At 44.3% G+C, this 17327-nt stretch overlaps 1 protein-coding gene across 4 annotated transcripts in view; it reads left to right on the top strand.

Moving 5' to 3' along the window:
- Positions 1–17327, top strand: part of ANXA2 (annexin A2) — a 61359-nt gene that overhangs the window by 8411 nt on the left and 35621 nt on the right. Inside the window, exons 1-4 of one of the 4 annotated variants that reach the window (XM_017864489.1) lie at positions 966–1029; positions 1635–1715; positions 13332–13390; positions 16935–17034. In XM_017864489.1, coding sequence (XP_017719978.1) covers positions 13343–13390; positions 16935–17034 — 148 coding nt within the window. In that variant the 5' untranslated portion in view covers positions 966–1029; positions 1635–1715; positions 13332–13342. Of the gene's footprint in view, positions 1–925; positions 1102–1634; positions 1716–13331; positions 13391–16934; positions 17035–17327 lie in introns of those variants that run through there. The other 3 variants (XM_017864498.1, XM_017864484.1, XM_017864509.1) reach the window with 3 other exon arrangements.

Raw genomic sequence — 17327 nt, 5'->3', positions numbered from 1 at the left:
ACACACACACACACACACACACACACACACACTCTCTCTCTCTCTCTCTCTCTCTCTCTCTCTCTCTCTCTGTCTCCCAAGAAAAGCGAGAAACAGCAAAACGGAGCAAGGGAGTTGGCTAAATGGCTGCAAGAAACACCCCCCCACACCCACCCCAGCAGTCATGAAAGAAAGACGAGAGGAAAGTTCTTTGTTGAAACTCCGGGTTCAAAGCTATGGGCCCCACCCGGCTCAGGACCGCCTGCCACGAGGCCGCGCAGAGATGCCCCAGGCGCGGAGAGAAGCAGAGCACAGCCGTGCTAGAGACAGGGGCGCCTCCCTGGGCGGGACTGAGGTGGGATCCTGGTTCCTGGGTTTGGCCTTCCAGCCCGGGCTTGGGGCTTCCCGGCGCTGGGAGGCCGGGGCCGGCCAGGCTTTGCAGGACAGGGCGAATCTCCCTCCCTCCCCGCGCACCCCCCGGGAACTGGCGGCCAGAGGTTAAGCTGACATGTTTGAAGACGGTAATAGGGAGCTGGATGCCAACAGTCCCAGCTCAGGGGAGTCCAGATTTATGTTTCTTGGAACAATTCTTTCCTCCACTGCATTAACGCCAGAAAAAAAAAAAAAGCCACTTAACCAAGTTCAGAGTCTACTACTGAAGTCTTGTTAATTTATTAACCCAAGCCGAAGCTGAGAGCTCGACGTGGCACTTAAGAAGTAAAATAAGGAAAGGAGGAAGAAACGGGGCCCCTGTGGGCCTCGGGGCAGCCTCGGCCGGGCTTTCTCGGAGGGCAGGGCCAGGGGCGCGGGGCCGCTCCCACGTGGCGCCGATCGGGAGCGTTCCAGGGCGCGGTCCCTGCGGGCCGGCGGGCCGGGGGGAGTCACCCCTGACTCCGGGTGGGAGCGGGCCGTATAAGGGGAGGCGGGGCGGGGCGGGGCGGGTCTCGCCTAGCCGAGGGAGGATGTGGCGGGGATAAAAAACCCACCCCGCAGGCCGGCCGGCTCTGCTCGGCATCTGGGGACGCTCTCAGCTCTCGGCGCACGGCCCAGGTAAGCGGGGCGTGCCCTGCCCGCCCGCTACAAGCCGCCAGCTAGCGGGGTGCGGAGACGCTGAGAAGAAGGGTACCGCCTGGCAGGGAGGCTCCGGCGACTGGCCCCGGAGGCCGTCGGGGGCAGGGGACTGAAGGGACGGCTCGCACTGGAGAGTCTTTGGGGAGGGGGCTCAGGGACAAGGTGTTTGGGGCAGGCGTGAGGGGCCGCCGAGGCTCGAGCCGGGAGGGTCCAGGGCAGAGTTGGGAGGTTCGGGCTTCCCCAAGAAGTCCTTGCGGGAGCGGGGCGAGGCGGCGCGGGGAGGGGGGCGGAGGGAGGCCCCGCATTCCAGACGCGCCAGGCGCCGCCGAGGCAGGGCGTGGCCGCTCAGGGAGCGGTGGGTCCCCGGCGCAGCAGTAGCGAGTGGGCTTTCCACCGCCCTCTAGGAAGTGCCCCCATCTGCTCTAAGTTACTGTACTCGAAACAAACGCGCGCTTGTGGAGTTGAACCGACCAGCAGGAGGGAAGTAGCGGGGGAAGATGAGAGGGGAGAATGTGAGTAGGCACCCTCCAACCTCCCCCCCATAAAAGAAAACATAAAAACGTCAGTTATTCCCCTTGGTCTAGGTTATCTTGTGGCATAGCAACTTCGGATTTCAGTCTACCTGGAGAGTTGCCCGCTTGTTTGAACACATTGGCATCAGGAAGGTAGTGTCCCCCATGATTCTGTGGGGAGTGTTGTCCTGTTACTCGCCATGATGTGACAATGAGTCAGGAACTGAGGGTACAGAGAAGGGCGTGGCCCCGGGGCCGCTCCCTCCTGGCCACTGAGTGCAGCTGCCCCCAGGGCTGCTGTGGAGGGCTTGGGTTCCATCAGCTGCTTGTTGAGACGAAGGAGGGTAACACCAGTTTCCTTATCTGGGTAAGTGGCTTAAGGATACCTATTCTTACCACTACCCAAGCAAGGTTATTGGAGATTCCAAAAAACACTGTCATTCGATAATAAATGTGTAAAGTACACAAAAAACACAAAGTGCTGTGCAAATGCAAAGTGTCATTTTTGTAGTAAGATTGCCATTTCACTGTCTGAGTGTGTGTGTAAAAGAGGAGTGGCCTCATGGGTGCACACTGGGCCATTACCAAGAGCCTTAAACGGTTGCTTTGCAAGGGCCTGGGCCCCAGACTGTACTGATGGATTCTGTTCACATGTGTGTGCTACTGTCCCTGTCTGGAACTTGGTGACTTGGAATGTAGAATGCACTTTCCCACTGAACCAGTGTTGCAGAAGGTGCTGACATTCTCAGGCTAGCCCTGAAAAACCTATTTAACATGCATTGCCTAATTATGCGGTTGGTGGTGGGGAGGTAGAGGGTAGTGAGGGGCAATATGTGTGTAGGAAGACTAAATCACTGAAATATTTTTCTGAAACTTTTTTTAGCTTTAAGGTTGACACTGAGTACATTATTTTAATTGGAAAATTATGTCTTTGCCGCTGTTCCACTTTCTTTTTTTCACCTTCCACCTTCTTAGAGACGCTCTTCTGTGACGTATTACAATAGCCATCCAGGCCGGTCCAGTTAGGCTGCATTCCTTCCTCTTTCCCATTTCAGCAGACCTGCATCCAGCTAGAGACTAGCAGATTGAATCAACATTCATTAAGTTAGAAATGGTTGGTGGTCCTAAGAACCTCAGCAACCCAGAGGAGTCCTGTTATTTAAAAAACAACAGGCCGGGCGCAGTGGCTCACTCCTTAATTCCAGCACTTTGGGAGACCGAGGCGGGCGGATTACAAGGTCGGGAGATCGAGACCATCCTGGCTAACAGGGTGAAACCCCGTCTCTATTAAAAACACAAAAAATTAGCTGGGTGTGGCGGCGTGCGCCTGTAGTCCCAGCTGTTGGGGAGGCTGAGGCAGGAGAATGGCGTGAATCTGGGAGGCGGAGCTTGCAGTGAGCCGAGATTGTGCCAGTGCACTACAGCCTGGGTGACAGCGAGACTCCGTCTCAAAAAAAAAACAAAAAAAAACAAAAAACAGCGATGCTGGGCGTGGTCGTGGGCCTGTAGTCCCAGTTGCTCAAGCTAGAGGATCTCTTGAGTCCAAGGCCAATGTGAGCAATATAGCAAGACCCAGTCTCAAAAAAATAAATACATAAAATAATTAAACAAAACAAAACAAAAACCTTGTTCACCTAAACAGATCTATAATTTATAGAACTCAAAGCGGTAATATTCAGGCAGTATGAAGGAAGATTTTTGGTAAGACTGGGGCAGCAGAGGTGCCCTTGATGGGCAAGGGCCAAGAGTGTTAACACAGTCCTGCTTAATAATTTCTTCCTTTCTTTCAAGTCTGTCGATTATCTAAAGGTCAAGGGTTTCTCCAAGTGTCCATTGCATCTGCAGTGGAAGGGTGTGACCATCTATGTGCATTTTTACAGTTGGAGGTTTGTGATTTGGAGACTGTCTAGATTTTGTAATTTCCTGCAGTGCCAAGTAGCCTGCCTGTGGTAAATGCCCAGGAAATATTGCTGACTCACTGACTTTGATTAGGAGCTCAGTCTTGCACTGGAGTCTCAATATTTAACATCTTATGTCTTTGAGCTATTAAACTGTGGTATCGATTGACATTAGGCTTGCAGTCATGGCCGTTAGTTTCCTGGCTAATTTCTGACTTAAGTAGTTTTCCTGGCAAAGTAGATATGCTTCTATAATTGCTATTGATTTTGAGGGCTGTAGGCTCTCACCATTGGGCCTAGAATCTGGCACTAATGTATTATCTGGAGCCTTTGTTCTCTCTGTGCTTGTGCAGAGCCTGGAGCCTGCGGAGACATTTTTCATTAAGGGAGAGTGGGATTGTCACAAAGGGAGTCTCAGGCCCTAGTGGGCTGCTTTAAACAACCATTTATTCCACAAAATGTTAATCACCTCCTGTGTTCCACTCATAGTTATGGGCACTAGGGATCCAGCAGTGAACAAAACAGACTCCCCTCTGACAGCCCCCCAAATCCCTGCTCTTTAGACCTTAAATCTGGCAGAGAAAGAAAAGACACAACAATTCCAAAAGTGGATTTTGGATTGTAAACTTTATATTTTCCCAAATTAACACTAGTTTCTAAACTTGGCAGGGGTTCATTTCCCTTTTAATTCGGCTGTTCCACAGACCTAAACTTCATATTTTGCCTACCTTGGGGAAGTTTTGCTTAAATTTATGGTGTCTTAAGCTGCCTTCCAGATTCAGTTGTGAGAATTAAATAGAAATGGAATGTTCCTCTTTTTCTCACATGAGAATCCTCTTCACTTTCCCTGGTGCCACACCCTATTCTAGTTGTAGGCCACACCAAAGGAAATTCCAGTCCTTTAAAAAAATTCTTTCCACCCATTCACTGCCTGGTATGTTTTTTCTTCTGCTGTTGCCAGAGGCAGTCCTTATCTACTTTCTGGAGGGACAGGTCAGCAGTAGGGGTCAGGAGATGTCCATATTTGTCCTTCTGGGTGGTTCCATCAGATTACTTCCAAATCTCCCTTCTAGGATACACCCTGAAGCCATTTTTTTTTTTTTTTTTGAGATGGAGCCTTGCTCTGTCACCTAGCTTGGAGTGCAGTGGCACGATCTCTCACTGTAGCCTCCGCCTCCCAGGTTCAAGTGATTCTCCAGCCTCACCCTCCCGAGCAGCTGGGATTAAAGGCACCTACCACCATGCCGAGCTAATTTTTGTATTTTTAGTAGAGACAGGGTTTCATCATGTTGGACAGGCTGGTCTGGAACTGTTGAGCTCAAGTGATCCGCCTGCCTTGGCTTCCCAAACTGCTGGGATTACAGGCATGAGCCACTGTGCCCGGCACACCCCGAAGCTTTGCATCCAGCTGAGCTTAACCTTGTTAGAGCACAAGTCGGTAGCACCCAGGTGGCCTGAGTTTTACCCCCGGTGTGGTGTAGAAATTTCTGATTCTAGGTGGTGACTGTGATATGAAGCCCTTTGTCCATGCACTTTGTCTCCCTGCCACACCCAGGCTACACACTAACAGCTCAGAGGAAATCAGAGTCCTAAAGCCGCTCATACATCCTGCCTCTTTGATCCCTTCTTGCCAGGAGTTGTAGGTTACATTCCCATGCTGTCCTATGGACAGAGCTAGGACCCAAATAGCCCTGACTGCACAGAGGTTGGGGGGCATGGCTATATATTGATAAGAGGCTGCCCCAAAGGCTTTGCTAAGATTTGCAGAAGTTGATGATTTAAGCCTCCGGCTCTGAATGCATGGAACTGGAACTGCATTTGAAATGTCCAGTCTGAGGGAGAGAGAAAACTGAGGAAGGAGAATGTGTTGGAAAAGAAGAAAAAAAGACTTTCTAATATAGAAAGACCCAGTGTGTGTAAACCATCTCAAGATGAAATTGAATGCCTATCATGTGCCAGGCACTGTGCTCAGATCTATGAGGAAACAGGAAGGAATAGGTTGGAAACGCTGTGAGCGGATAATATGGAAGACAGACTTTACACACGCAACTCTAATGCTGCACAGACACACAAAAAGCTGCAGCAGAAGCACAGGGCAAGGAGGGGTGTGTGAGAAAGGTGGCATTTATGCTTTTCTGTATCCTAAAGACTCATTCAGATGTCAGCTAATTAAGATGGAGGTTCCTGGTGGAGGGAACTTAGAAAGTGCTGAGCGTGTTTAGAGAAGAGTTAACAGTCCAGTTAACTCTTCTGTGAGGATGCGTGTATGTGTGTGTGTATGTGTGTGTGTGTGTGCAGAAGGTATTTAAGGAAAGGTAGGTAAGTCCACAGTGTGGAAGATCTTGAATGCTGACATTAGACTTTTTTTCTGTAGGCGGCCAGGCCCTGCTGAAAATACAATATGTGGGCCATAAAACACTGAAATTGAGTTGTAGACTCAAAGGCCTGGATTTCCCAACCCTGAAAGTGCTTCATGCCAAGTGACATCATTCTTCCTGCCAGTCTCTTTCCACCCACTCCAGCCCCAGATCAGGAGACCAGCAGAGAAAGGCTGTGAGAGCATGAGGCTGCAACAAGTCAGTAGGGAGCAAACAAATATTGATTCAGATCAGGCCACAGAAGAGACAAGCTAGAGCAAGTGCTGTGTGTCCCTCCTGCTCGATTTGATCAAGGCCACTGGGCCGAATTCCAGGAATTCTGGGGAATGAGTTGGCCCTGTGACTCAGTCATTAATCAAGACCATAAAACCAAGGAGAAGAGTATCTGCTTTCAAAAAGGTTCTGTTAAATAAAGATGCAATAGGTGGGTGGAGGATGGTGTACAGTGGGAACCCCTCTCACCACCCAGTACATGCCTTTTTTTTTTTCCCGTTTTAAATTCCAGTGTGGCCTGTAGACTCTATGCCCAGGACTGTGTACAGTAAGAGCTTTGATGGGGGAAAATCAACTCTCCACACTCCCACCCCTACTCATTTTTGCTTTAAAATCTTCATTTGAATCATCCAGTCCCTGATTGATTCATCATGGTTGCTAGCCATCTGTTTTGTGGTAACGCATCAACACTCCACATTTAAACTGTGAAGTGGGTGTGTCCACGAAACTTCTGGATTAGACTCAGGTTTGCCTGTGCAGACCAGCCCTGTTGCAGTATGTTTTTGTTTGTTCAGATTAACATTTGGGCTTTCTGGAGCTGGTTCTTATTTCAATTCAGTAGAATGTGTTTTTACTATTTGAAGTGTTGACTTTTAAGTTTTCTTTTGTTTTAACCTTTTGTAAACTTTTACTCTTCTTTTGGGAGTGAAAACTGCTTCACTTGTCCTTTTTTTTTGTAACTGCACTTTTGTAGTGAAGCAATAAAATACAATAAAATCTATAGAGTTTTTTTTTTTTTTAAAGAACAAACCCTTTAATTATTAGGTTGGTACAAAAGTAATTGTGGTTTTTGCCATTAAAAATAATGGCAGTTACTTTTGCACCAACCTAAATAATATAGTTCTTATGTTGAATGTAAATGACTTGTTTCTCAATAACTGCACAGATTTCATTAATGATCAGCCTTGCACTGGGGGCTTTTCTAGCCGGGCATTCACAGTCTCATTTATCAACCTTTTCAAGGCAGAAGAAACTGTTCTTTTCGTTAGGGTGGGGACAAGTGACCTGTTTTCCTAACCAAGTAGTGAGTGATTTTAAACCAGTTTGAGGTGGGTATGGCTCTTATCAGTAAGTCTCCCTGTACCTCTAGTGTATTTCCTTAAACAGAAAAACTTTCTCTGATAAAGGGCCATTGTAATGATGTTGTCTAGTGACCCAGCCCTCCCTGGGAATGGAAGGCCCTGATGTGTAGATGTACTCATCAACAGATTGAATTTGCTGATTTTTTTTTTTTTTCTTGTTTGCGAGTTGAAACCAGTCGGCCAGCTGGGTGAGGCTGAAGTGTTGGAAAGAGTGGTGCAAACTGCCATTTTCATGTTCTTTAGAGAAGTCTGCCAGAAAAAGAGTAGTAGTTCTGCTTTTAATGGATTTATGAATTTTACACAGTGATGAGGAGTGAGTAGAGGTGGAATTGTCTCATACAGCATGTAGACTTCATTTTTAATTTTCATTCATAACAATAGGTACACTAAAGTCAGAGTAGTTGTTTTCAGTAAGAAAATTCTGCCTCAGAGCAAATATTTTGGTGAATAGATAAATATGAGTACTGAGTCCCAATCACTTTGGCTCATCCGTATTTCCATAGGCAAGCTTAACTTTGCACTTATATTTTAGGTTCCCTACAGGGCACCCCACTGGACATGGCTCATTTTCCAGCATGTGCTCTTGTTCTCCTGCCACCCTGGGGCATTCTTCCTCTTCCCCTCTCCCGAGGCCTTCCCCCTTGCTTTAAGGCTGTGAGTCACCCTTCTCAGCTGTGAGTCACCGTTCTCAGCCTGGGCAGTCAGCGCCTCCCTGTTAAGCCCTTAACTAATCCCTCTCTGATGACTGTGATCTTTCTCTCTCTCTGTGTCTTAATCACTTGGAATGAAGAACCGTTGTGGTGAGGTTGAAAGGGCATTGGCCCAGGAGTCTGGGGATCTGGGTTTTGGCCCTGCCTCAGCTGCTTATTCACTGGGTGACCCTGTGCTAGACTCTCAGTGTGTCACAGAGGCACGAAGGGAAGAGAGCTCAAAGGTCCTGCAGGGAGGAAGTCTGCATTTCACAGTTTTATAAGTCTCTTTTGTATCCTTTCATATTTTGCAGGCTCAGCATGTGCTTGGTATGGGTTCGTTGATTAATTCCTTCAGTAGTACCAGTGTTTGTAACCTACAGTAGCGCTGCCAAGACTTCCTTTTCCTGCTTTCAAGGATAGCAGCACACTGACACATTCTCATTAGTCAAATATACTATATTAGACTAATGTTTTAACAAACAGTGAATTGCACATTGCAAAGCCAACTTCGCAATATTTGATCATATGCAGAATGACTTTCCATTGCTAGGGGATTTGATGGAGTGGTGAAGCGAGCACTATATTTTATTTTTTATTTTGTTTTTTGGACATAACCTCAAGATTTTATTGTCCTCATAATAAAACAAAAGATGACGCTTAGAACTAGATCACTTGGCCCTTTCTTTTGTTATGTCCTCCCAGTTGAAAATGTTTGCATGTCTTCACAGCCAGCGTTTTCTTAGATCTGCAGATGGGCTCAGCACACTCAAGCCTCAGCACAACCTCCTTTGTAGTTTTAGCCATTTTCCAGAAAATTGTCTTAGTCTGCCCACCATAGTCACTCTGCTTCTTGTCATAATGCTGCTTTCCTCTGGGCATACAGGGAGTCCTGGTACTGTGCCATTTAGTGGGGTTGGTGCTTGCCACACTTCTTACAGAAAGTGCAGTAGGTTTTAGGAATGTTCACCATGTTTTCTGGAATGCCATCGGCATGGGAGGAAAGAGGCCATATTTTATTTCTAGGGTAAAAATGTTGGCCATTAAACTCGCATGAAGTAGGAAATACTTATATGGATACAAAAGGCACCTTCGTGGGATAATGTCACGTTTCATAGATATTGCTTTGTGCTAAGTGTGACTTTGTGGTTATTGTGATGTTTGTGTGTTTTTTTCCTGCAGAATGGTTATAAATAATATAAATGTTATGCAAAATAGCAACTCATTGTTTTCAAGTTGATTTAGCACCCACTTTATGTAAAGATACTCTTAAATCTGTAGGGGGACTGGGACTATGCAGGGAAGATGAGGTCAACCATATACTCTCTACTGCTTTGAATTGTACCTATGCATTTGCCATTTGAATACTTGGCACGTGTAGGGCACTTAAAACATTCTGCCGAATGGATGAATTAAGTGGTATCAAAAAGTGCCGTGACACTGAAAGGTAAGATAGAGTTCTGTGGAGTAGGGGTCATGGTGACCCTGTTGGAGCAGATACTAAAGTGGTGGTGACTGTGGACAGTCAAGTCACACTTTGGCCCTAGTCTACTTTAGCTGGGGAGTAAATAGAGGGAACTGAGGCTGGATTCTGATGCTCATCTTTGAAGGCTGGGCTCTGTTGGAGGACTGATTTCGGATGATGTTGAACGATTTTGACAAGATTTAATAGATTTAGTTGATAGTGGCATGCAGGACTAATTTGATGGAAGAGCAGCAGAGTTGTGAAGGTGAAACCGAAAGGAAAATTTGTGGGGCTTTTAACAGTCTCCTCAAGGTGTTGTGGCTGTGGGAGAAGAATTAACATGAATGGAGGGTGTAAAGAAGCCTATCAGATTGTCTTTGTCTGCACAGTACTGGGGAGTCCCATGTGGGAGACGGGTAGGCAGCAGTCTACAAAGCTCAGAGCTTGAAAGACAGCTTGAAAGAACAACACAGTGAAAAGTTACCGTGTCTCTAGTTGAGATTTTCTAAACATCAGAACCGATGTGAGGTACCTAATTTCATAAAAAGTGGAATTTAATCTATACTCTCTAAGTGGAAACAACTCTGTTTGCAACTCTGACTTGCTGGTCCTCGATTTTTGCTTTTGTTTTACGTTTGACATTTTTTATTTCTTGCCTGTTTATGATGGAGACTAGAATTCTGCACGGCAGATGACAACAGTTTCTCCCCTGCTGCAGACCTGGTCCAGTTCTGACTGAGTCCAGGGGTGATAGTTAAGGCCAGGGCTTGGGTGGTTTGATATGAGTCCTAGGAATTTCACTCTGCTTTGGTAATTCTCGGGCTGAGGGATGCTGATGAGACCCTCTAGAATGTTTCTTGGTTCATGTTGAAGTTGGAGATTTCTTGCTCTGTCAAGAAGACTGTCAGCCTGGGCAACATAACGTGACATTATCTCTACTGAAAAAAAAGAAAGAAAAAAAAAAGCCAGGTGTAGTGGCACACACCTGTAGTCCCAGCTACTTGGGAGGCTGAGGCAGGAAGATCTCTTGAACCCTGGAGATTAAGGCTACAGTGAGCTATGATTGCACCACTGCACTCCAGCCTGGGTGACAGAGAGAGAAACCCTGTCTCAAAAAAAAAAAAAAGAAAAAAAACGGCTGGGCGTGGTGGCTCACCCTGTAATCCCAGTGCTTTGGCAGGCTAAGGCGGAGGGATTGCTTGAGCCCAGGAATTCAAGAACAGCCTGGGCAACATAGTGGGACCCTGTCTCTACTGAAACATTAAAAAAAAAAAAAAAAAAGTCAAGAACACTCAAACTTGTGGCTGTTACAAAGGTTTTGGGATTAAGATTGGATTACGGCTCTCTGAGATCCTCTAGACCAGTACTACTCAATAGAAATAGAACGAGAGCTTCCTATATTGAAAATTTTCTAGTAGCTACATTAAAAAAGGCAAAATAAATGGGTGAAATTAAATGGAAATAAGATATACTCAACATACCATAGTTGTAATTGTAATATATGATCAATATATAAATTATTGGGCTGGACACAATGGTTTATGCCCGTAATCTCAACACTTGGATCACTTGAGGCTAGGAGTCTGAGACCAGCCTGGGCAACATAGCAAGACCCTGCCTTTACCAAGAAAGAAATTATAAATGAGAGATTTTATATATATTTTTCATACTATGTCTTCAAACTTCAGTATGTCCTTTACACTTACAGCACATCTCAGTTTGAACTGACCACATTTCAGATCCTTTGTAACCACATGAGGCTGGTGGCTGCTGTATTGGATGGTTCTGCCACAGAGGAAGACTTTTTAAAATGGTCTTCATTTTTTTGTTTGTTTGTTTGAGATAGAGTTTTGCTTTTGTTGCCCAAGCTGGAGTGCAGTGGTGTGATCTCGGCTCACTGCAGCCTCTGCCTTCTCATTTCAAGCTATTCTTCTGTCTCAGCCTCCTGAGTAGCTGGGATTACAGGCACCCACCACCAGGCCTGGCTAATTTTTGTATTTTTAGTAGAGACTCGGTTTCACCATGTTGGCCAGGCTGGTCTCTATCTCCTGACCTTGTGATCCGCCTGCCTCAGCCTCCCAAAGTGCTGGGATTACAGGTGTGAGCCACTGGGCACCCGGCCGGTTGTCTTCATTTTTAGGAAAGTTTTAGGTTCATGGCAAAGTTGAATGGAAAATACAAAGAATGCCCATGTTCCCCTGTTCCCACACACGTATAGCCTCTACTGTTGACATCCTGTATCAGGGTGGTACATTTGTTAGAGCTGATGGACCTACATTGACACATCATTATCACTCAAAGTCCATAATTTACATTAGCATTCACTGTTAGTGTTGTACATGGATTTTGACAAATATATGGCATGCATCCACCATTACGGTATCATATAGAATCATTTCACTGCCTTAATAATCCTCTTTGCTCTACCTATTCATTTCCTCCTCCCCTGAATCCCTGATCTTTTTGCTGTCCCCGTAATTTTGCCTTTCCCAGAATGGTATGAAGTTGGAACTCTGCACTATGTTACCTTTTCACTTGGCTTCTTTCACTTAGCAATGTGCAATTCGGGTTCCTCTGTGTCTTTTCATGGCTTGGTGGCTCATTTCTTTTCAATGCTGAATAATATTTCATGTCTCTGAATGTACCAGTTTATTTCTAGAGCAATACTTTTTACAAATCAGCATTATACCCCATCTGTGGGATAAATTGGGGTGGGGAGGCTGTCTGAGAGTTGTGTGAGGGAAGTGGAAGGTCTTTGACTGACTTCGCTGTGCGTAAAAAGCTTCTGTGAGCATCAAGAAGAGGGGAGTGGTCTAGGGGAGAGCCCAGGATAAGAATCTTGTAAAAATACATCCTTCACCACAACTAAAGGCAAATCCTCTCCTCTTACATTTCCCCACTTTCTTCCCACACCAGGCCTGGGATCTGCTTAGTCCGAAATGTTCCTATAAGTTAGCAAATATCTATGTCAAATACTCTCGCCAAACCAGTTTTATGAAAATACTTAGACTAAGCAAACTGAAGAGAATAGAAAGCTGAATTTGCATGTGTGCAGTTTCCTTGATCAAAGAATATTAAGGAAAAAGAGACCAAAGCAGGAGTCGCTGCAATTTAAATGTCGTTCCTGTTTATTTCAGGATGCAGCTCTACTCTATTTTCTTTATTTTTGGGGTGATTATGTTGATGACCTGTCTTGTCTCTGTTGAGATAATTTACCACCAATTGAGCACTCGTTATTGGCAGGGATTGGGCGTATCAGTTTCCGAGAACTGTATGATCGGAAAGCTAGAAAGCCGATTCATCAGGCTCTCGTTTTGCTGCCCCATTAAGTATATTAACTGGAAGAAGATGACTTCATTTCAGCCATTTCGAATCTTAAATACAACAGATTCAATTCTTTATGGAATGAGTTAAGGTCAGAAAATCTGTCCATCGTCTTTCTCATAAATACTTTAATATCTTCCAAGTATCATTGGACTAAGAAAGTAATTATGGGTAATAATAAAGGTTTCAATTAAGAATTAGGGCAACATGAGAATGCTACTAATTTCAATTCACATTGTAGCTTTCAGGTCCTTCTCAATATGTTTAATTGCTTATGAGAAATGCAGAAGTAGTGGCTGGTTTGGCAAGCCCATCACCTTTTATGAGAAGTAGAAGACTCAGTTTTATCCTGTCTGAACAGGTTGCATTAGCCACGGGGAACATTTTGTTTTTGCATTCACAAATCAGTCTCCCCAGGTTCTGTTTACACAGAGGAAGAGAAAGACTGGCTAGTTTAGTAGTCCATCCCAACCCAAGGCAGACCATCTCTGAGCTTTAGTTTTTTCAATCATAACATGAGAATTGCATCTATTTGCAAAAATTAGTCTAGTAGCCTCAGATGAAATGGTCCAAGGAGTAGAAATTAGTATAATGAATTGCTGTGCTTCAGAGTAAAGGAAAGCTTCTTCATAAAGACTTTTTGATGTACTTTTTTTCCAGCTTCCTTCAAAATGTCTACTGTTCATGAAATCCTGTGCAAGCTCAGCTTGGAGGGTGATGTAAGTATATCAATTTCACTTTATATGATTTTTGCAAGTTGGACATCTCTGGATAACCATGTTACTCTCTTTCCTTGTACATCTAAGGAAGGTGGGGACATTTCAGACAGTCATCATTTGGTTCTCCTCTTTCTCAATACTTCAGCTGTTGCTAGTAGTTCAATTTGAAGGAAATAGCATGGCACTGGAAACTTTTCTTGGCCTCACATTAAAATTGGACGGAATTAGTGACACTGGAATGGCTGGAATTTTATTCTGCCATACTTAACATGTCATTGGTAATAATTGTTATGATGATACATGACTTTTAATGTCATGTCCTGGGATTTTATTACTGGTTGGCATAAGCCACAGCCATATCAAAAATAATTCTGCATCTTCTGGATTTCTTACAGTGTCCAGGAAGTTATTCCAGATGAGGGCTTATACTTTCATTGTATTTATTCATTCATTTATTTTTTGAGACAGAGTCTCACTCTGTTGCCAGGCTGGAGTGTAGTGGCACGATCTCGGCTCACTGCAACCTCTACCTCCCGGATTCAAGCGATTCTCCTGTGAGTAGCTCGGACTACAGGCGCGCACCGCCACACCCAGCTAATTTTTGTATCTTCAGTTGAGTCTGGGTTTTCACCATGTTGGCCAGGATGGGTTTGATCTCTTGAGTTTGTGATCCACCTGCCTTGGCCTCCCAAAGTGCTGGGATTACAGGCATGAGCCCCCGCGCCCGGCCCGAGGACTTGTACTTTTTAAAATTTAACACCTGAAAATATTTTTTCCAAAAAAGCTAGGATATTTCTTTTAAAAAACCAAGAATATAATGAAATTATTATAATTCATTTGTTTCCTTTTTTGCTTTGACTATTAGGGATTTTAGAACTAAATTGAATTTTCTTTCATAGGAAATATGTGAGCCTAGACATTCTGTTGCATTTGTTTCTTTTTTTTACAATTAAATAATTTAAGCTATATGTGAAATAAAATTATTTCAAATACTTTCAGAATCAAGTGGAATATAAATTGTGAATATGTAAAATAACTAATGATACTATACATCTTCCAGGTCATCTTGGCAGAAATGGCTTTTATACAAACTCAGCACTGATACTAGTTTGTAGCCATATCTGACAGATCTTTCAAAATATGCTTTGATTGAAATTAAAATGCAATGAATCACTCAACAGAGGGTTGACAGTGACTTGGGTCACATGGTACAATACCCTCTGTATTGTTCATGGTACTTGCCATCAAAATGTTCAAATTAGTGGAGCCTGTGAAAGCACAGGTTGTATGGAGGGTAAATAAAGCCTATAGAGTTTTTTTAAAAAGTCTTTTTTCTTCTTGAAACTTGTGCATGCTCTTTTTGACAATAATACAAAGTGCATGTTGAGGTCAGACGAATTCAGGTGCTAAATAATTTGTTTCTCTAATGGACTTAGATTGTTTTTGTTATCAGGTTTTATAAGAGGGCTTTTCGTGTAGCCTCTGAAGTTACTCTACTTTAGTATATTTCTATGTGTGGGGAGGTGGGGCAGAAATAGAAAATGTCACATGTTCCCCAGTATTTTAAGGAAAGAAGAGATAACTTTGCCTCACTAATTTGATTTCAGACATGTGGATTTTATAGGTAATAGGTTCAATTCTCTATTTAATTTCGTTTCCAGAGGCACTGTAAAATGACACAAAGCTTTTCCCCACTCACTGTTTTTGGAACAAGACAACATATCTCCTGGTAAATGCAGTCATATGTGATATGGCTCAATGGCTGGACTGCCTGCCTTGTAAATAACTGATGGCACTGTTAATAAATGGGAAAATGTTTTCCCTTAGATTTCATCCACATTTTATAGCTACCACAGCAAACACACTGAGCATTTCAAAATAGCACTTTGCCTTTTTCCTGAATGTGTGCTCCGTGTCATCAAGTTCATCTTACTGGAAAGTTTAAGTGGTGAAATTAGATGGAACATACTTTGATAATGCATTCATTGTATGTCAGAGTTATAAATATTAACTGGATTTAATATTTGGCCAAGATAGTCCTCACAAGTGCATTTGGAAACATTTGTCAAATAGTGAACTTAGATTTCTGGCCTGTCCTGGGAGACATCTAGGAGGAAGGCATCTTAGTTGCTCACCTGTACAGTCTGAGTGCTAATAAAATGGAATGTTGTGGGTGCTGGGTGGTTTATAATGTGTTGCCTGTGGGTGGAGAAGTAACTCAGGGATCTTGGCCTTTTCACTCTTTACAGAAACTGCACCAAGGCCAAGTCATCACATTATATGGGTGGGTTGTAGGATGGGAGCCTTGATGTTGAGGGTGGGCAGTGATGCTGCCTCCACCAGTCATCAGCCAACCACAATCAGATTGTCCATCATCTTTGTCTGCCCTTTGCTTTGGGACTGGGTAGCAGGGAGAGGGAAAACGGTAAGAGCATTTCAAAGAAGGAGGGAAGTTAATACCTTGAAAGAAGAACTGATGTAGAAGCATGCCATTGTCCTTACCTCAATCTGGAATGGGAGAGATCCCCACCTGTCATATCAGGAAGGATAATGAGCTTCGAAAAGCACGGAGAGGCTGGGCGTGGTGGCTCACACCTGTAACCCCAGCAGTTTGGGAGGCCAAGATGGGAAGGTCACTGGAGCCCAGGGCAACATGGAGAAATCCCATCTCTAAAAAAAAGTGAAAAAATTAGCCCGGTGTGGTGGCAGGTGCCTGTAATCCCAGATACTCAGGAGGCTGATGTGGGAGGATCACCTGAGCCCAGGAGGTTGAGGCTGCAATGAGCTATGATCACACCACTGCACTCCAGCATGGGCAACAGAGTGAGATCCTACCTAGAAAAGAAAAAGAAAAGAAAAGAAAAGCATTGGGAAAGGAAGAGGGTGTGGTTTAAAAGGCAATAAGAAATCTTAGCAAGAGTGGAAGGTGGTAGGCAGAAGGAATGGTGTTAACGAAGGCAGTGGGAAGGATACAGAGGAGAGAGGGGAGGAAACACAAGGAGGATGTGGGCCGTCCAGCCAGACCACTTTGGTGCCACAGTGGTGACCAAAGTAAAGAGGTGGAAGAAGCTGCTTCCATAATTTATCTGAATTGTAAACTCAGCAACACCAGCCCAGTAGAAATTCATGTGCCTGTAGCAGAAACTTGACTAAACACTCTTGTCATTGAGGCATTTCCATATTTTCAGCTTATTTCAAATTGTTGCCAGCCCAGTATAATGGTCTTCAGAGCCTTCCTGAGTAAATGGTGGCTTCAGGTCTCCAGCTTTGCATTGTCTACTTTTGAGCTCTCATGAAAAGTAAGATGAAAAGTTGAAATTGAGACAGCATATTCTAAACTAGCTGAGCCTTTGAAGAATTCTTATTAGAAAAAATGAAATCACTTGCATGACGTGTGATGGTGTGTTAATACCTACCTAGTTACTTAGTATAAGAATCATTTGAATTGTTAAAAGAAACAATAGGAAAACATATTAGGAATTGTTATTTCAACAAGAGAATTTTAAATGTGTGTCATTTGAGTATGTTTATCTTTTAACCTCAGCACTCTACACCCCCAAGTGCATATGGGTCAGTCAAAGCTTACACCAATTTTGATGCTGAGCGGGATGCTTTGAACATTGAAACGGCCATCAAGACCAAAGGTAGGTGATACGTTTGTCCTCCTCTTGTCAGGGTCTTACTGAGACATTTTTGGTTGTCTCTTTATTCTTCCTCAAATTGCCATACATTGGTAATTTGAAATTGTCATTGAGCTTTAATGGAGTGGATCCAGACCTGGCTCAACCCATGCCTCTTTTCCTTCCTTCCCTCCCTCCTTTCTTTCTTTCTTTTTCCTTCTCTCCTTCCCTCCTTTCTCCCTTTCTTCCTTCTCTCCTTTCTCTTTCTCCCTCTTTCCTGCGCTTCCTCCCTCCCTCCCTCCCTTCCCTCCCTCCCA

The sequence above is a fragment of the Rhinopithecus bieti genome, unplaced genomic scaffold, assembly GCF_001698545.2.
Source record: "Rhinopithecus bieti isolate Rb0 unplaced genomic scaffold, ASM169854v2 scaffold_2723, whole genome shotgun sequence".
In the NCBI taxonomy this organism is placed as follows: domain Eukaryota; kingdom Metazoa; phylum Chordata; class Mammalia; order Primates; family Cercopithecidae; genus Rhinopithecus; species Rhinopithecus bieti.
The sequence above is the reverse complement of the archived record's forward strand: the minus strand, read 5'-3'. Positions and strand labels throughout refer to the sequence as shown.